The sequence below is a fragment of the Bubalus kerabau genome, chromosome 19 (assembly GCF_029407905.1).
Source record: "Bubalus kerabau isolate K-KA32 ecotype Philippines breed swamp buffalo chromosome 19, PCC_UOA_SB_1v2, whole genome shotgun sequence".
Classification (NCBI taxonomy): Eukaryota; Metazoa; Chordata; class Mammalia; order Artiodactyla; family Bovidae; genus Bubalus; species Bubalus kerabau.
The window spans coordinates 21,123,790-21,144,352 of NC_073642.1; the positions used below are offsets into that span (position 1 = coordinate 21,123,790).

The following is a 20,563-nucleotide window of genomic DNA, read 5'->3' on the forward strand; positions in this document are numbered from 1 at the left end:
TCAAGTCAGACTTCTGGCCACTTTCCATCGTTTGTTCCTTTGATTTACACTGTTTGCTCACACAAGAGGAGTCGATTTATAGAGTGAGTCCAAGAACAGAGGCAAAATCACGATTTATAAGAGGGAAGAAAAAAAACTGCAGACAGTCTGGGAATGGTGAATCTTGTTTATACATTTTTGTGGTCAAATGGGTTAGCTAGCCACTAGCACAAAGGTCTGGGCATCCTGCCCGTAAGTAGGCTGCAGGTTATCAATGAAAACGCTTTCAATTGTTTATGGATTTCCTCCAACAGACCTTGAGTGGAGCTGGGCTGTGTGTGCCAGACAGTTACCATCCGCCAGCCTCCTCCCTGGAAGGTCAGGTTAGTGCCACTCCCTCATCACACTTGCTCAATGGGCGCTGATTGTGTGTGAAAGTGTCTGATGTTGGTTGTAGACGGTAAAGAGTCCCCCTGCAATGCGGGAGACCGGGGTTTGATGCCTGGGTTGGGAAGATCCCCTGGAGAAGGGAATGGCAACCCACTCCAGTATTCTTGCCTGGAGAATTCCATGGACAGAGGAGCCTGGCGGCCTATGGACCATGGGGTCACAAAGAGTAGGACACAACTGAGGGACTAACACTGGTGCTGGTTAGCATGTGCCAGTGTGAGTCTGCTGATGTCTCTCTTCAGGTGTGTACTTGTGTGGTTGAGTGTTTGCTGGTGAGTATTTTTGTGTGCCCAGGTTACCTACAGCTCTGGAAAGGATCCGTGGACAAAAGTAGAAGATGCAGCGATGGTCACAGAGTAGGAACTCAAAAATTGTGCCGTTTTATAGTAACTGATTCATTGGGAACACAGCTATGTCATTGGTTTTCAACCTTGAGTCTGCATCAGGAGGACTTGTGAGAGACCCCACTCCAGGGTTTTTGACTCAGCGGGTCTGGGGGTCGGGTGCAGAAAGTTGCATCTCAAACACATTCCCAGGTGAAGCTGGTGGTGCCGGCCACACTTGGAGAAGCACCTTGCTAAAAGATCGACTGTGGGTGGCAGAGGTATGCCTGTGCAGAAGCAGATCTTGAGGCTGACATGGGGGTGGGGACCAGGGTGAGGAATAGCCTCCTCCGGCCTCCCACTCTTATGCTGGATCCACACAGACACACAGCCTGGAGTGGGATGGTGGGAGAACACGCCAGGGCCTCCAGCCGCTAGGTAAGTCCCTGAGGCAGGATATACACAGGCAGGCCAGGACAGACCAAGGCAGCCTGAAGGTGCAGCCCATGGCGTTCCCCGCCCACCCCACTGGACAGACCCAGGCGACCTCTTCAGTCTAGGACAGAACCGTCCCCCATGCAGGGAGCTGGACCCTAAGACTAAATGAGATAAAGACTGAGACACAGAGACTTCCCTGGTGGTTCAGTGGCTAAGACTCCACACTCCCATTGCAGGGAGCCTGGGTTTGATCCCTGGTCAGGGAACTAGATCCCACATGCCGCAACTAAAGGTTTGCCTGTTGCAACGCAGATCGAAAATCCCACATGTCACAACTAAGACCTGGTGCAGCCAAATAAGTAAAGAAGCAAATGTTAAAAAAAAAAAAAAATGCGACACAGAGGAGGGCTCAGGATGGAGGGAGGGGTCACAGCACCATTTATTGTCCAAAATAGTACACAGACCTGAGGGCCACTCGCCAAACAGGGGAAAATGAGAACAAAACACGGACTCTTTGGAGCCAAGAGAGAAGGAAAACATGGGGTGGGATCTCTCTCCCTACCCTGGGACATCACGTGGAAGCCCAGGGACCCGCCTCCCGCCCAGGCTCCTCCGCCATGCTGACACGGGCCAGCTGCTCCCCAAAGAAGTACAAGGGGCAGGAGACCACCAGGCCCGAACCCCAGCTCCAGAGCCACCTGGCTGCCCCCTCGTCCCCAGGCGGAGGCGGAGGACGGGTCGCAGCCCTGGCTCCTCGTGCCACTGCCACTGCCGGCTCTGGGAACAGCCTCCCCAGGGCCGGGAGAGGGGATGGACTCCGCGATGGCAGAGAGCGCTCGTGAGCCCAAGGACCTCAAACGTCCCAGAGGAGAGAGGCAGGAGGATTTGGGGAGGGTGAGAGCCTTGGCAAAGGGACCCGAGTAAAGGGACGATTTGGGATCTATGGGATTTACCCAAAAAATATTATTTAAAAATAATTTTAAGTTGGAAAGTATAAAAACAAGATGAAAATTGCCCCAACCTGCGAGGGAAAACGAACTACTCAATAAATATGGCCCGTGAGGGGAGGGGGCATGGTACAGAGCGACCTGGAGCTAGCGCCAGCTAGCGCGGCCGGTAGCAGTAGACGCCGTACTGGCGGCTGTGTGGGTCTGGGAAGCCAAAGCTTCGGACCCCAGGCTCCAGGGCCCCACAGTTGGAACGTGGGTGAGCCACAGGGTAGCGGGCACTGCCGTCTGCCAGCCAGCCAGCATCGCAGCGGTCCAGGCCACGGAACTTCCAGGCGGCAAACAGCTGGCCCACCTTGGCGATCTGGGCACCGTCTTCCCGGCAGGCCTCCCTTGCCTCTGCCAGCGTCAGCTTCTCAGGGTGCTCCAGGTAGTACACCTGCCCTGTGGGAGGCGGGGCGTGAGGACGGAGAAGGGAGAGGGCAGCCAGAGAGGGCCTGGGGCAAGGCCAGCCCATGCACACCCCACCACCCAGCCCCCAAAAGACCTGTTAACTCTCTGTGCTTAGGGAGCTGCCACGCTATGGAGCGTCTGCAGTGGAGATGGTCAGGGGCACCTTCCCAAATCTCAGCCCCTCTCCAAAAGCATCACCCCCCCCCTGCCATGGTGCTGGGTTCCCCACAATCAGATCTGTACTCTGTCCCAGCCCTTTCCTAATTTTACTCTAGGTGGGCGCCCCACCTCTGCTGGACCAATCAAGAATCTCTCATCTGCTCAGCCATTTACTGAGCACCTACTAAGTGCCAAGCTGGGATATGGCACTGAACCGATCTGTTTTTGTTCATGTATCTTCCCATGAAATGAGCTCCTTTGTGAGGGCAGACTGTGTTTTATCTGTCTATGATGACCCAGCACCTAGTAGGCACTCAGGGAATGTTGGATGATTGACTGAACCAATGATCGGTGTGAAGCAGCAGCATCAAGGAACAGGGCTTCAGCTGGAAGTGCCAACAGGGTGGGCAGAGAGGACTGAAGGCCCCCCCAGAGGCTGCTGTCCCACCCGTAGGCCCGTGCTTGGCCAGTCCACTCACCCCTGAGGGCAACCGCGAAGCAGAACACGTCGTAGCGGTGCAGGCGGCGGTGCCGCGGGCCGTAGCTGCGCACGCCAGGGGCCAGCCCCAGGCCTCCGCAGGGGCGCCGGGCCTGCGTGACGGGGTACTGCACCGAGGCGTCCTGCAGCCAGCCCGCGTTACACCAGTCCAGGCCCTCCTCCCAGGCCCGGAACAGCTGCTCGAAGGAGGCCACCACCGCGTCCTGCTCCTCGCAGGCCTGCTGGGCTTCGTGGAAGTTGAACTTGTAGCGCCCTTGGGGGTGCTGGTAAGGAAAGACCACACCTGGGGAGGGCGGAAAAGGGGGCTTGAATGGGTGGGCAGGGCCCGGTGATGGGAGACCCACCTCCACTGAGACAGAGGCTTCCCTCAACACACACACACAGAGTCCCTCAGAAAAGGTCTACAAACTGTCATCTCCTGTCCACTGCCCAAGTCCAACGCAGAACCAGTATCTGCTTTACATCTCCCTCCCAGAGCTAGACAGGCACACAGCAGCACTCAAAAAACTACTAACTTGTTAAAAGGAATGAGTCAGTCAAATAATATCCCCAATTACAGACCAGGATTAATACCTAACCCACAGGGCTGTTCCAAGAACCCCAGTGCTATGGGCTCGGTATGCCTGCCGAGTCACTCAGTTGACTCTTTGTGACCCCACGGGCTGGAGCCCACTGGGCTCCTGTCTATTTTTCCAGGCAAGAATCCTGGAGTGAGCTGCCATTTCCATCTCCAGGGGATCTTCCCAACCCAGGGACTGAACCTTCGTCCTCTACATCTCCTACATTGCAGGAGGATTCTTTACCACTGAGCCACTGAGGAAGCCCATGGTCTCAATTCAGATGTTTAAATCCTAATGCCCAGGAATTCCCCCTGGCGGTCCAGTGGTTAGGAAACGGTGCTTTCACTGCCAGGGCCCAGGATCGATCCCTAGTCAGGGGACTAAGATCCCGCAAGTCGCACAGCGCAGCTAAGTAAATAAATCCTAATGCCCAATATGATGGTATTAGGAGATGGCGCCTTTGGGAGGTAATTAGGTCATGAGGGTGGAGTCCTCATGAATGGGGTTAGTACACTTAAAAAAGACACCCCAGAGAGTTCCCCCCAAGCCCCTTCCACCGTTGTGAGGACACAGAAGTCTGCGACCTGGCACCCTGGTCTGGGACTTCCAGCCTCTAGAACTGTGTGAAATGAATCTGTTGTTCAGAGGTCACCAAGACTGTTTTGTTACTGCAGCCTGAACCAAGCCACCAGTGAGGAGGTGCTGCCACCTACAGGAGGCAGGCGTTGCTGGGCTCCAACTCGGTAGCTGAGACCTCATCGTCTATGTTAGCATTAACATGGAAGCTTCAGAGGAGGATGCAAGAAACTTCCCACATGTGACAGACGACTTTCAGGGGAAGAGGAAAGAAGACAGTGAAAGTGTTAGTGGCTCGGTCCTGTCTGACTGTGACCCTATGTATGTAGCTCGCCAGGCTCCTCCGTCCATGGGATTCGCTAGCCAAGAATACTGGAGTGGGTTACTATTTCCTTCTCCAGGGGATCTTCCCCACCCAGGTATCGAACCTGGATCTCCTGCATTGCAGGCAAATTCTTTACCGTCTGAGCCATCAGAGAAGTCCCAGGGGAAGAGGAGGGATGGGAAAAGGTCTTACTAAAGGAGGCTCGAGATCAGGGAGGTCCCAGGCAGGGGGCTTCCCTTTCTGGCACCACGGTCTGGGAGGCGCCACAGGCTCCTTCAAAATTCCATGTTTGAAATTTTACTGTAATAAAAAATTTTAAAGCCCCTGGGCTCATTCTCTATCAAGTCAGATGAAACCTTAAGGAGAAGGGGTGTCCCTAGGGCCTGGGACTGGCGCTATTTAAAGGCAGGGTCTGGAGTGAGGGCTCCCTGGATTGGGACTGACATATACACACTGTGATATATACACTACTATGTATTAAACAGAAAACTAATGAGACAGCATGGGGAACTCTACTCAGTGCTCTGTGGTGACCTAAAAGGGATGGAAATTTAAAACAGAGGGGATACATGAATACATATGGCTGATTCCCTCTTCTGTGCAGCAAAAAACAGCATGACGTTGTAAAGACACTATACTCCAATTAAAATTAATAAAAAATATTAAAAAGTGTACCCCAAAAAAAGTGAGGACTCCCTGCTTCTCTAGGCTGCCCCCATGGTCCCCAGACAACTGGCTCTGACCAGCTCGCACACATCCCACACCATCCCCAACATCAGGGACAAGGAACATGGCCCCTCTGGGTCACCATCTAAGCCCCGTGGACTGGGCAGGTGGCTGCTGGTGGCAAGGTCCGCCTCTGATTGACAAGCCCTTGAGCCACATTCTGTCCTCATCTCCTCGAAGGAGGTAAAGGAGGAACTACCCTTATTCTTCATTTCACCTGTGACAGGACTGGAGCTCTGTGGGGAAGGCACCGATCTGGAGTGCCACAGCTGGGATGGGGTGGACATGGAGTCAGATCAGCCTTCCGTCTCTGCCCTCCCAGCGGCCTCCCTACCAGGCAGGAGAGGTCGGAGGACACAGCCCCGGCCCAGGGTCAGAGAAGGCAGAAGTCATGTGGCGATCACAGCTGGCAGCTTTGGACAGCACTGGCTGTTTTTGCTTTTGTTTTTAATTAGGCAATTTTCTACATAAAAATCCAGAGGTTTCACATACGAATATAAGCTTCTCTTGTCAAATCAGAAAATCTGGCTGCAGGGACTTCCCTGGTGGTCCAAGGGATAAAGAATCCGCCTTCCAATGCAGGAGACGCAGGTTCGATCCCTGATTGGGGAACTAAGATCCCACATGCCTTGGTGCAACTAAGCCCAATTGCTCTAGAGCCCATGCGCCACGACAAAGACCCCTTGCACTGCAACTAAGACCCAACGCAGCCAAATAAGTAAACATTTGAAAGAAAGAAAGAAAATCGGGCTGCACTGGGCTTGCTTCTGGAGTAGCATCATCAGCTGGGCCTGAGTAGGAGGGCCCAGGAGTGGCCCCCGTCCCCACCACTCCGGGTCACCCACCCCGGGCTGCCTCATCTGTTTGTGTCACCTGCCAACCCTGTGCAAATCTCAGCTCCGACTCAAAGAGCTGTGTCGTCAGCTCCTGTCTCCCTCTCTCTGAATAGGACGTGAGCAAGAGGGAGTAGAGAGCAGTGGATTCTGGAGTCTGACTGCCTGGGGTCAAACCCCTACTCGGCCATGTATGAGCTGTGTGACCAAAGTAAGTGACTTGACTTCTCTGTGCCTCAGTTTTCTCATCCACACGTTGCGGGTGAGAATAACAGGAGCTTCCTCGTGGCATTGTTCTGAGGACTGGATGTTTTATCTGCCAGAAGCACAGAGGTCTAGATGCTTTCTCAGGGCCTTCTCCCCACAGCCCCCAGGACCCAGCCACCATCAGGGTCTCACCCCGAAGCTCCAACTCCACGAGGCCGCTTTCATCCTCCAGCCCATCGATGACCTCGCAGCGGTAGCGCCCGTAGTCCTCCAGCCGCAGGTCCCGGATCTCCAGCGACACTTCCCGCGCTCTGTCCTGCCGCAGGCGCACGCGGCCTCGGTAATCCCCAAAGGTGCGCTGCCTCAGCCCAATGGCCACCAGCACGTCCTGCTCCGGGACCCCGTTCTCCGACAGCTTCCACCATTTGATACGCACGGGCCGTGGAGAGGCCAGGGCCGGCTCGTAGTGGTAGCGGCAGGGCAGGGTCACGTTGGCCCCTCGGTGGGAGAACAGGGTCTCCTCGGGCGTCTCTACCACTAGCTTCACTCCATTGAAGATGCCTGAGGGTATGGAGAACAGTGTGGAGATTCCTTAAAAAATTGGAAATAGAACTGCCTTATGATCCAGCAATCCCACTGCTGGGCACACACACTGAGGAAACCAGAAGGGAAAGAGACACGTGTACCCCAATGTTCATCGCAGCACTGTTTATAATAGCCAGGACATGGAAGCAACCTAGATGCCCATCAGCAGATGAATGGATAAGAAAGCTATGGTACATATACACAATGGAGTATTACTCAGCCATTAAAAAGAATACATTTGAATCAGTTCTAATGAGGTGGATGAAACTGGAGCCTATTATACAGAGTGAAGTAAGCCAGAAAGAAAAACACCAATACAGTATACTAACGCATATATATGGAATTTAGAAAGATGGTAACAATAACCCTGTGTACGAGACAGCAAAAGAGACACTGATGTATAGAACAGTCTTATGGACTCTGAGAGAGAGGGAGAGGGTGGGAAGATTTGGGAGAATGGCATTGAAACATGTAAAATATCATGTATGAAACGAGTTGCCAGTCCAGGTTCGATGCACGATACTGGATGCTTGGGGCTGGTGCACTGGGACGACCCAGAGGGATGGTATGGGGAGGGAGGAGGGAGGAGGGTTCAGGATGGGGAACACATGTATACCTGTGGCGGATTCATTTTGATATTTGGCAAAACTAATACAATTATGTAAAGTTTAAAAATAAAATAAAATTAAAATAAATATATATATATATATATATATATATAAAAAAGAAGATTCCTGAGGGGAGAGGCGGGGTGCAGATGGGGACCTCTGGCGGCATGTCGATAGTCCTGCAGGGGCCACCCCTCCCTCACCCTCACCCCCAGCTCCCGCCAGGCTCAGAAGTCCTAGATTGCACCGCCCCTGTACCCACACACTCTGCAATGTGACTTCACAACTCCTTCCTTCAGGAGGTGACCTATGAACCACCCCCAGTCCCTGAAATCCTCGCTGGCCCTGCCACTTGCTTTGACCAAATGAACACGGGGGAAGTGAGTGTTCCGAGGTGTTTGTTCGGAGCCAAGGCTCCAGGGGGTCCTGCTGAGGCCTCTCTCTCTGGGAACCTTGCCAACCACCATCAGAACAAGGCCTGGGCTCCCCTGCAGGGTGAGAACACGCAGAGAGCAGAGACAAGCCCTCCAGCTGAGGCCATCCTAGACCCACCAGCCCCCAGCTGACCTGCCCGCCCACCGCAGGCACAATCAAGCGAGCACAGCCAAGACAGAAGAGACAGAGCCCAGCCCAAAACGCTGGCCCATGAAACCATGAGCAAAGTACATGGCTGTTGTCTTAAACCACTAGGTTTTTTGGGCAGAAGATGCGAACTGGTGGACTTCACTGATGGTCCATGGATGGCAGATGAGAAGTTTCTATGTAGCACAGGGAGGCTATCTCTGGTGCTCTGTGAGAACCTGGAGGGATGGGATGCGGAGAGGGGAGGGAGGCTAGAGACAGAAGGGGTGTGTGTATAATTATGGCTGATTTGTGTTGTATAGCAGAAACTATGGAGAAGACAATGGCACCCCATTCCAGCACTCTTGCCTGGAAAATCCCATGGATGGAGGAGCCTGGTGGGCTGCAGTCCATGGGACTGAGTGACTTCACTTTCACTTTTCACTTTGGAGAAGGAAATGGCAACCCACTCCAGTGTTCTTGCCTGGAGAATCCCAGGGACGGGGGAGCCTGGTGGGCTGCCGTCTCTGGGGTCACACAGAGTCGGACACAACTGAAGTGACTTAGCAGCAACAGCAGTAGCAGCAATACAACACTGTAAAAATGTTTTGTTGTTACTGAGTCGCTCAGTCATGTCCAAGTCTTCATGACCCCATGAAAGCAGCACACCAGACTTCCCTGTCCTGTTCACTTTTTAAATATATTTAAAATTTTTTAATGGGGGGAAGAAAGAATCCACCCTTTCACTGCGGTGGCAGTGGGGGGAAGTGGGTTTGATCCCTGGTTGGGGAACTAAGATGCCACATGGTTCAGCTAAAAAAAAAAAAAAAGCAAAGCAAAAGGCAAATTGGTGTAGCTGGCAGCAAGAGCACCTCAGATGGGAGTGTGGGGGGACTCAGATCATCTGAGTCTCCTTCTCTAACACACTGGTCACAAGAGACCACAGCCTGCCCTTCACTCTCCACCACGACTCTTCCCAAACACCTAGAGACACAGGTGAGATGAGGCCAGGGTTTAGAGAGGAGACTGCAGTCAGGCTCAGGGGGACAAATAAACTCCGAGCCTAACATGCTCCACAAGAACCAGATTTTTGGGCTAAGGCTGGCCCATCTCTCACTTGAGTCTTCCTATTGGGGCCTCATGGTCTCACGGCCTTAGGTCTGGACTTGAGACCTTCGAGGTACACACGGAAGGGGAAGGGGTAACCTCAGGAGTAAGCAAGGGATAGACAGGGAGGCTCCTTGCAGAGAATCTCATGCTGAAAAACAGCCATACCTAACGACTTGCCTGTGTCCGAGTTTCTATGAGGCTCATATGACCTAACAAATGATGCAGAGTAGGTGCATAAAGCTGCTGATAAAAAGTCACCTGGCTTTTCCAGTAACTGGCCTGAAGTGATCTCTAAAAATGGTTTGCTATTCACTTGACCCAGAAAACTGCACAAAATCAAGAGGTTCAAATTTTCATGTTCACTTTAAGAACACTGCTTCCCTGGTGGCTCAGCTGGTAAAGAATCTGCCTGCAATGCAGGAGACCCCAGTTCAATTCCTGGGTTGGGAAGATCCCCTGGAGAAGGGATAGGCTACCCACTCCAGTATTCTTGGGCTTCCCTTGTGGCTCAGCTGGTAAAGAATCCGCCCACAATGTGGGAGACCTGGGTTCGATCCCTGAGTTGGGAAGATCCCCTGGAGAAGGGAAAGGCTACCCACTGCAGTATTCTGGCCTGGAAAATTCCATGGACTGTATAGTCCATGGGGTCACAAAAGTTGGTCAGACACGACTAAGCGACTTTCACTTTCTTTTAAGAACACTCATGAAACCACCCAGGCCATGAAGGGTATGCATATCCAGAAAGCCACCAAGTATCTGAAAGATGTCACTTTAAACATATTGTGTGCCATTCCGTCATTACAATGGTGTTGATAGGTGTTCCCAGGCCAAACAGTGGGGCTGGATGCAGGGTCAGTGGCCCAAGAAGAGTGCTGAATTTTTATTGCACATGCTCAGAAATGCAGAGTGATTCCAGACTTCAGAGCTTAGATGTAGATTTTCCGGTCATCAAGCACATCCAGGTGAACAAAGCCTCTAAAGATGAGGGACAGGACTTACAAAGCTCAGGGTTGGATCAACCCATACCTAAGCTCCCCTGACACATGTAGATGATCCTTACTGAAAAAGGTCAGATTATTCCTAAACCAGAAGAGAAGGCTGCACAAAAGAAAAAGATATCCCCAAAGAAAGCAAAAAAAACAATAATTTATGGCCCTGGGACTTCCCTGGTGGTCCGTGGCTAAGACTTCACACTCCCAGTGCAGGGGGCCTGGGTTCCATCCCTGGTCAGGGAACTAGATCCCACATGCCTTAACTAAAGATCCCAAAGTGTCACAACTAAGACCCAGCACAGCCAAATAAATAAATAAATATTTAAAAAGAAACTTAAGCCCCGGGGAAGAAATGCCGCAAAAAAAATAAACGCAAATGAAAGTTTTTTAAAAAGTCACCTTGGGGAGGGAGGAGGGAGGAGGGTTCAGGATGGGGAACACATGTATACCTGTGGCAGATTCATCTCAATGTTTGGCAAAACCAATACAATATTATAAATTTTAAACATAAAATAAAATTAAAAAAAAAAAAGTCACCTGCCCAAAGCTGCATAGCTAGTAAGTGGCAAAATGGAGAGTCAAACACATCTCCCTAACTCCAAACCCCTTTTCCACTGGGAAGACCTGGGGAAGTCACATTTAAGTGGAATTTTGAAAAACTGGCAGGACTTTGGGGAAACTATAAAAAGCAAAATTGACCATGCTACAGTGCATTCAGCTCCACGCCCATGGGTTGTTGGTTTAGTTGCTCAGTCGTGTCTGACTCTTGCAACCCCATGGGCTGTAGCCTACCAGGCTCCTCTTTCCGTGGGATTCTCCAGGCTGGAATGCTGGAGTGGGTTGCCATTTCCTCCTCCAGGGGATCTTCCCAACCCAGGGATCAAACCCGGGTCTCCCGCATTTCGGGCAGATTCTTTACTGACTGAGCCAGCAAGGAAGGCCTCCATATCTGAGGGGCCAGTAGACATGGAGTAACAGAACCACCCTTCTGCTCATCTTAGCGACAAGGCTGGACCACTGCACTGGCCCAGATGGGAGCAGAGCTGCTGGCTTCACGCCCTGAGCCCCCACCCAACTTGGAACTTGCAGGGGCCAGGAGAGGCCTTCGTCACCTAGCCGAACCAAGAGCCGAGTTAAGAGCAGAGCCAAGAGGCCACCCACCTTCGCTGTAGCTGTTGCCCAGCTTCCGGCCGTTGGGACTGTTGGAGTAGTAGAAGCCGTTGTAGAAAGGCAGGCCAGAGACACAGCACAGCAGGAGCAGCAGGATTGGGAGCCGCAGGCCCATGGCGTCACACACCGGGCAGCGCCAGGGTGTCCAGACAAGGCTGGGGCCCGGGGCAAACTGGGAGGAGGAAAACAAGCCAGTGAGAGAAGTCTGCAGCAGGGCCCAGGGACCAACTTACTCATTCGCTCAATCAACAGGAATTTAGCAGCTTCCTTTGTGGTTCAGTGGTAAAGAATCTGCCTATCAAGCAGGAGACAAGGGTTCGATCCCTGGGTCTGGAAGATCCCCTGGAGAGTGTGTGTGTGTGTGTGGTTCAGATGCTAAAGAATCTTCCTGCAATGCAGGAGACTGGAGTTCAGTCCCTGGGTTGGAAAGATCCCTTGGAGAAGGGAACAGCAACCCACTCCTGTATTCTTGCCTGTACAATTCCACGGACAGATAAGCCTGGCAGGCTGCAGTCAATGGGGTCGCAGAGTTGGTCACGACTGAAAGACTTTCACTTTCCAACCTTTTTGGCACCAGGGACCTGTTTCAAGGAAAACAATGTTTCCATGGACTAGGGCAGGGTGGCGGTCGGGGTGGTGATGGTTTCAGAATGATTCAAGCACACTACGTTTATTGTGTACTTTATTTTTATTATTATTACATCAGCTCCATCTCAGATGACCAGGCATTAGATCCTGGAGGTTGGGGACCCCTGTGATAGAGCAGCTTCGGCACACCAAGCACCGATCTCGTGGCCAGACAACAGCGGTGATGAGCAAGATGAGGTCCCTGCTCTCAGAGGACTGCACTCTGCAGGCAAGATGGGCAACAGGCAAGCCAACAAATCCTAAGCAGGAATTTATTGCTGTCATTTTTTTAGTCCCTAAGTCGTGTCAGACTCTTTTGTGACCCCATGTACCGTAGCCTCCTTTCTCCATGGGATTCTCCAGGCAAGAATACCGGAGTTGATTGCCATGCCTTCCTCCAGGGGATCTTCCTGGATCAGGGATCAAACTCGTGTCTTCTGCATTGGCAGGCAGATTCTTTACCACTGAGCCACCAGGGAAGCCCAAGCAGGAATTAGGAGGCAGTGAAAAGACTGTGGAAAAAATTAAGCAGGACCATATGACAGTATCACCATTTTTCAAACTGCAAGGTTGAATTGGAAAAGTTGTGAGCAGCATTTTAAAATGACATTGAAGAGACCAGACTAGACTAGAAAATATCAGGTGCATTCATGGCTAGTGAGGATGAGTCCTGCACTGCAAACTTTTGTTTCAGTCCAGAAACAACTATGGAGGTAGAGGTTAAAAAAAAATTTTTTTTATGCCATGCTAGAATATTTCTGGGGAGCTCTTACAGTTTAAGTGGACACTCAAATAAAATAGGCAGCTGGCCCAAGGGCTATAGATTGTGGATTCAATTTTCTTTGTATTGCATCAAAATATGTCTTGATTATTGAGATTTTTGGCATGCACACTCCCCTCCCTCCAATTTTCACATGAGGGGACTTCCCTGGTGGTCCAGTGGTTAAGACTTTACCTTCCAATGTAGGGGGTGTGGGTTTGATCCCTGGTTGGGAAGCTGGGATCCCACATGTCTGGTAGTCAAGAAAACCAAGACATAAAATAGAAGCAGTGTTGTAACAAATTCAGTAGAGACTTTAAAAATGGTTCACATTGAAAAAAAAAATTGTACATGAGCCTCGTGCCCCACACACCTCCCGCTCATTCCTGCCCTGCTTGTCTGTTTACTGAAATTGCCGTGTGTGTACTCAGTTACTTCAATTGGGTCCAAATCTTTGCAACCCCATGGACTGTAGTCTATCGGGTTCCTCTATCCATGGGATTCTCCAGACAATAATATTGGAGTGGGTTGCCATTTCCTTCTCCAAGGGATCTTCCCAGCCCAGGGGTCAAGCCCACCACCTCCCGTGGCTCCTGCATTGGCAGGTAGTTTCTTTACCCCTGAGCCATCATTCGAGTCTTTATTGGAAACATCCAGGGTGAATTCTGCTTTCTGCCAAGGCTCTGGCTGAAACTTGGGAGAGGAGGACAGAAGGACCAGTGTCTAGATGCCCTTGAGTGTCAGACTCGGCAGCCTGTCGTTTGTCCCCAGGGCCCTGGGTGCTAGTAGTGGCTTTAGGCAGAGGAGCCACAGGATCAGACCTACCTGTTAAAAGCATCCCTCCAGCGGCTGAGTGGAAAGCGGACTCTGGGGCAGCGAGACCAGAGTTGACAGCAGGCATTTGGAAGTATGAGTATGATCATCAGGCAGCAACGTGGAAAGTGCACAGGGTATAATTTAGGGTAGACAAAGCAGAACACAGACTTGCCACTCTGCTATGATTGTGTGTGACCCTAAGAATGCTTGTGTACAGGAACGAGAAGGGGAGGGATACAGCAAAACCAGAGAAAGGGAGAGGAAGGGAGGGGAAAGAAGAAAAGCATTGGCCTGTAAGAGTGGTGGAATGTGGAGGAAATAGTCTTGTTTTCAGAACAGTTAGGAGCTCTTACTGGAGAAGAAGCAATGATGTGAAGGAAGTTGAGGGGTAGAATCCACTGTGCCCTTAGACTTCTTTGCAGGGAGCCCAAAGCCCAGACTTGCCCTGTGTGCTGTGCATGACAGGAGGACACTGTGAGCCCCGCTCCTGTCCAAGACGAATCCCCAGGTGACATCCACAGAGCCTCTTGGTGACTTGGATCTAAGCAGCCTAAGCACAAACAGGAGCTTCCCAGGTGGCTCAGTGATAAAGAATTCACCTGCCAATGCAGGAGATGCCAGAGACACAGGTGTGATCCCTGGGTCTAGAGGGTCTAGAAGATCCCCTGGAGGAGGGCATTGCAACCCACTCCAGTATTCTTGCCTGGGAAATCCCGTGGACAGAGGAGCCTGGTGGGCTACAGTCCATAGGGTCGCAAAAGAGTCGGACACGACTGAACAACTCAACAGCTCAAAACACATGCAACTTTGTAACCAGAGCACTAACAGAAACGAGCAATCCTGAAAAAAAAAAAAAAAAAAAAAACACCCCAGCATGTCAATCTGCACTTTGCAGCTTTCACCCACCACTGGGGCAAACACTTCTTCCTTCAGGATGTGGGTTCTTCGGGGCACTGGATTCCAAAAGATACTAGGTTTACCAAAATTAAAAGTCTGACCCAGGGTAGAGTCATCTTCTTAAATGTTTTGTTTTGTTTTTTAACACAGAGGAAATGTCTTTGCAACTTCTTCAGCTGTTTCCCACTTTTTTTTGGCTGTGCTGGGTCTGTTTCCATTGGGCAGGCTTTTCTCTACAGGAGCTTCTCTAGTTGCAGTGGGTGGGCTCACTAGTTGTGATGCACAGGCTTCTCTAGTTGTGGGCTCTCTAGTGGCTGCTCACAGGCTTAGCTGCCCTGAGGTAGTGCTAGTCGCTCAGTCATGTCCAACTCTTTGTGACCCCATGGACTGCAGCCCACCAGGCTCCTCTGTCTATGGAATTTCCCAGGCAAGAATACTGAAGTGGGTTGACATTTCCTTCTCCAGGGGATCTTCCGGACCAAAGGGTCAACCCGAAGGGTCAATCTGAGCAGTATTCTGGCCAGGAGAATTCCATGGCCCTGAGGTATGTGGGATGTAATTCCCCGACGTGCGTCCTCTGCATTGGAAGGTGGATTCTTAATCACTGGATCACCAGGGAAGTCCCTGGTTTCTACTTTTATCAGAAAACTTTATACTGAGTTCTGTTCAGCAGCTAAACCAGCAGTACAGTGCTCCTCCTTCACCAAATCTCTCGCGTCCTTCAGATGGGATGGTAAGAGTTTGGATACTGAGAGTTTGGGGAATCTGGACAGGGAAGGATGCTGTGTTATTCAAATCTATTTGGTTCTTGAGTGCTGACAGTGAATAGCAAGCATTCAAATAGTGAGGGACATCAATAAGAAAGGCACTTTCTGCAGGACTGACAGCATTTATCTTAAGGAATTCACACATTGCTGAGGTTTGCTCTTTAATGGTGAAGAACTCTTTGTTTTGGTCACTTTAATACATTAGTGAGCTGGAAAAAAAAAAAAATTACCACCAGACCATGTCATACCAACGTTGCTCCCCCAGGGTTCTTACCAGTCATGCATGAAGTAATTCACGGTTCAGAAACTAAGCCCTGAGCCAAAACAGCTCTTAGTTTCTGGTCTGGGTTTTTCCCCTAGCTCACTAATGAATTGGAGTGACCAAAACAAGATGTGTGGATTCCCTGATTTCTGATGACCCATCCTTTGCTTTTCCCAGCCACCACTTGGCTTAGGACCCCTCCGCACATCAGAATAAGCTGAACCCTGACTTGTCAGGAAGATGAGCTACAGCCGGTACCCCGACTGCACCGCCGGGCAGCACACGTCTCCCTGACACCAGCAGAGGGCAACCTTGCCCTCCAGGTCTCCATCAGCCCGCTCCCGGAGAGGAATTTGACTTCGGTGCCCCAAGCCCTTTGAAACCTGCGGTTCCCGGAAAGTAGAAGTCCGGAGGTGTTTCCTACCAGCATTCCCAGCCCGCTGGCCCGTGCAGGGCTGTGGGAGAGGGGCCAGGGCGCCTCTCGGTCACCTCCTCCTGGGGCAGAGGGCAAAAGGCCCTCCGGAGGTCAGCGCTGGGCGTCAAGGTCCAGACCGGGTCACAGGCTGCTGAAGGCCACCCAGCGAGTTGGTGACAGAGCTGGGTCCAAGTGTCCGGCGCTGTTTTTTGTTTTGTTTCTTTCCTGGCTGCTCAGGAGCCCTAAATTCCTCCCTACAGGATCCCATCTCCCACCCAGGACTTTACTCTCCGCGCGCTCTGGCTGTTCCCTAAGTTAGAAACCCCACTGAAACCAGGCCTGAAACCCACGAGCATCCATTGCGTTTGCCCTGAGAGGGCCAGAGCAGGCTGGCAGAGGACCACCCGCCCGCTGCCTCAGGCGGTGTCCCCAGCCCCTCGCAGTGTTCCCGACACCCTCCCCCCCCTCCCCGCTCCCACCCCCAACAGAGGAGCATCCAACTGATGCCCCAGGGCAGAGCCCGGCGCCTGCGGCGCTGTGCTGGAGGCTGCGGGATAAGTTGCGAAGAGACCCGGTGGTAGAGAGGAGACCCGGGAGGTGGTCTCAGAGGCCACTGGTTTCCCTCTGAATTGGCCTCCTCGCCGACCACGGTCTATGCACGAGGGTCCCACGCAAGCCAGCCCACGCCGCGCGCTGCTCTGAACCCGCGGGCGCCTGGGGCGCCCCCGACCGGCGGCGGCGATCACAACCCAACTTGGCCCCGGCCCCGCGGGGCCCGGTTCACTCCTCCTGCCCGGTTTCCCCAACCCCCCGGGAAGCGTGGGGCTGAGAAAGCGGGAAGAGAGGAACTGGTCCATAGGGCGCCCCAGGAGCCCGGCCACCCCTGAGCTACGTACCGTCCCCAGGCGGCTCCTCGACGGCTCGAGCGCTTCGGTCTGCGGGGCTGATCCGGTCGGAGGAAGCAGGCGGACTCGGGGATCTTGAATGGCCAGAAGGGAAGCGGCTGCGGACGAACCCCCGCGCTCCCGCCGGGCCAGCCCCTTAAAGGAACACACGCCCCTTTCCCTCCCTTGGGCTGGGCCCAAACGGAGGAGGTGCGACAGATTTGGGCGGCCTCCAGACTTGCCTGGAGACCACCCCAAATCAGCTGGAGCCCACCCCAACCTGCGGAGCATCTGGCAGGCCGCGCGGTGAAGGGAGTGCCCAAGAGTTGAGGCTGTCGTATTCAGGGGCGTGGAAGAGGAGCGTTCGCAGAGAGAGGGTCTCATTAGAACGTACCGGTTTACCAAAAGCAACGGGACTAAGCAAGGGGAAGCCCCCCCCCCGCCCCCCCACCAACCCTACCTCCACACTGCGGGTGAACTATGGTGAGGGAGGGGTGACCGCTCTCATCTGCCTTTCGCCCAGAGAAGGCAAAGGGGCGCTGACATCCCTCCTGCCCTAGAGTTTGACCGTCAGGAAATCTACTGCCGGCTAACTCAGCATCAGGGACGGGGAGGCTGCCCCTAGTAGGTGGGACTTGAGTGAGTAGTCCTGGGGGTGGGAAGGGGGAACACAGGATGGGCAGATGGTGCTCCCAGTAGCCTGCAGGGGCGGTCAGGCTTCTGCCTGGTCCTCCCACTGGGGTGACTCGGCTTTAGACTCCTGACCTGTCAGCACAGCTATCAGGCAGCCACCTCCCAGGACACCTGTTTGGACTGGGTGTTTAATTTTCCCTCCAGGCCAACAGGAGGCCTGGCCTGGAAGCCCCATTGGTTCCCCAGCAGCCAAGCCTAAGGAGATCTTTCCGCCTTGGCCAAGTGGTCACTGAACCCGGAACCTCTTCCCAAATACACCCTGACAGTATGTGTGTGTGTGTGATTTGCCAGGAGCATCTCAGAGCACAAAGAGCTGCTGTAGTAGTGTGTGTGTGCTCAGTCATGTCAGACTCCTGTGACCCCATGGACTGTAGCCCACCAGGCTCCTGTCCATGGGATTCTGCAGGCAAGAATACTGGAGTGGGTAGCCATTCCCTTCTCCACAGTGGACTAAATTGCACCCAAAGTGAATGCTGGCCTGATGGGCAAAAGGGAACCAGTGCAGTTTCCTCCCCAAGGGAGAGCTGTCAGAAGACTGGGTGCAGAATGGATGGGATGGGGAAATGAGTAGGATGCAAGTTACAATTAGGAAACCCTTGCAAGCTCTGGTGACAATGATCCAAGTTTCTGAGGCCCCTGATGAGCCAGGCTTTGCATCAGTGCTTATGTACATTCTCTCCATCCAACTCAAGGCCATGGAGTTGGTCCTCTTATTTCCGCTTTACAGGTAGGAAATGAGACTCAGAGGGATTTAAGTAAATTGCCCAAGATCACTCAGAGCCAGGATTTGAACCCAGATTCTCCAACTTGGAGGCTTCCCTGGTAGTTCAGATGGTAAAGAATCCGCCTGCAATGCAGGTGACCCAGGTTCGAGCCCCACGTCCGGAAGATCCCCTGGAGAAGAAAATGGCAACCCACTCCAGTATTCTTGCCTGGGAAATCCCATGGACGAGGAGCCTGGTAGGCTACAGTCCATGGGGTCACAAAGAATCAGACACGACTGAGTGACTAACGCTTTCACTTTTCTCCAACTTGAGGCCTTGTGCTCCTAATCACTCCACTATATTTAAACCAGGAATGAAAAGGTGTCTAGACTCCTGGGAGACACAGGTCAACAGGTCCCAGTGCTGACAGCCACACATGTAGGGAGAGGGATGGATGGACATCAGGGAAGATCAGTTTTGTTACAGCAAAGCAAGTTTAACATCCTGGCCAGTGGCAGGGATGGCCAGCAGGTAAAATCTCAGAGGTGGCTCTCAGGACTGCGGTCAGGAATAAAAAACATAATTGGTAGAGGTGATGGTGAAAGCTCTGGAAGTGGAGGGGGCTGCCCAGGAAGAGAAGTCAAGGACAGAAGGGGTCAGGAGGGAAAGGACCCTCATCTAGGGTCCCAGGAGGGGGGGACTTTCAGAAGGCTGTGGGCCAACACATCCAAAGCTGCAAAGATGAGCGAAATAAGGGACTGAGAGGTGGCTTAGGCAATTCCAGAGTCACCTTGGGTCTCCTAGGCCAGGTGGAGGTTCGTGACTACTGCCCACCAGTCCACCTGGCCAGCCATCCAGTGAAACTGGCCAGCAGGAAATATCCAATGCCACAGAAGGACAAGTTGACAGACTGGAGTGAAGCTGTTTCCCCTTCTGCAAGTGGGACTTCTGGGACTTACTGCAAGTGGAACTTACTGGGAGAACGGAACCATCTCAGAGCAGAGATGCAAGGTGGAAAAGATGCGCAGTCCCCAGGAGAGGCCTGAACAAGTTTGGTGGTAAGATATGCTCCCAGGAGGGAGTCCTAAAGTCAGTAACCACCCAGAAAGACTCCAGACCCAGACCATGCAGCTCCACAGAGGAGAGCTCTGAAATGGGAAGGAACCCCAGCCCCCAAGGATGGGGAACCCCACCCTCCCAGTTCATTCAGAGACCACAGTCTGCGCCTTTTATTTTGTCCCTGCCCAGCCAAGAAGCCCAGCCAAGAAGCTCTAGGGGAGGAGCCACTTCCAGGCTAATTTCCCTGATGATGTTCCAACAAAACCACACCCTCCCTTTGGCAGCCACATGGCCAGATCTGCAGCCCAGACGCTGCCTAAATGTGTCAAGGCACACTCCCAAAGTCTGTTCAGGAAAATCCATCTTGGGTCCCAAGACTAAGGGGTGGTCTCATATGCCCCTCTCCCAGGTAGTCAGTCCCTCCTTTATCTGCAGCCCCCCTTCCAGATCACTGGCTTGCAGTGTGCCCCCCTACACAGGAGCCACTTCCTGATGGCCTCCCGCTAAGGGTGGGGAGTGGGAAGAGGGGTAACCCCCGGAGTTTCCTCCCAGCCCTGGAGTAAAACTGTCAGTGGCTTCCCAGGACCCAGTGTGCTTGACCAGCAGCACCTCGCCCCTTTGGCAGAGCCCTGCCACCGCCCCCCCCCATCCCACACTGCACCCCACGCTGGGGCCTCCCGCGGCTCTGAAAGCAGCCTAGGTTCACAAAGTTTCTAACAGCTCCTCCAGCCCACCGTTCCAGTGGCAAAGAAAATGGAAACTGCTGAAGGGGAAAACCAGCCGCCTCCGCCTGTTTTCCTGGAGCCGGAAAGGAGCAAAGGCAGACCTGAAGGAAGCCACTGCGCAGGCTCCCAGGGGCCCTCACCTGGCAGCTACTAAGGCCCGGGGCTGCATGGCTCTGAAGCAGGAGAACTATGGGGAAGAGTCCTGACCCCTCCAGTGGGACGCCAACCCCTGCCCCCAGCAGCCTCCTCCCTCTCTGCAGCTAGGTCAGGTGACACAGAATGCTGGGGCTCAGCGAGGGCTGAGGGTGGGAGTCGCAACCAGCCCAAGTCTAAGCCCATTGAGTGAGTCAAAGTCACTCAGTGGTGTCCAGCTCTTTGCGACCTCATGGGCTATACAGTCCATGGAATTCTCCAGGCCAGAATACTGCAGTGGGTAGCCTTTCCCTTCTCCAG

General features: G+C 52.9%; 1 protein-coding gene across 1 annotated transcript; it reads right to left on the minus strand.

The window, feature by feature from the left end:
* Nucleotides 1-1,609: 1,609 nt before the first annotated feature.
* HAPLN3 (hyaluronan and proteoglycan link protein 3) lies at nucleotides 1,610-17,020 on the minus strand. Its single transcript, XM_055555873.1, has 5 exons — nucleotides 16,942-17,020; nucleotides 11,493-11,673; nucleotides 6,668-7,036; nucleotides 3,229-3,531; nucleotides 1,610-2,581 (listed from the first exon to the last, which is right to left on the minus strand). Exons 2-5 carry the CDS (start codon nucleotides 11,614-11,616, stop codon nucleotides 2,295-2,297), a joined length of 1,083 nt encoding a protein of 360 aa, XP_055411848.1. The 5' UTR covers nucleotides 11,617-11,673; nucleotides 16,942-17,020; the 3' UTR covers nucleotides 1,610-2,294.
* Between the last annotated feature and the right edge of the window lie 3,543 nt (nucleotides 17,021-20,563).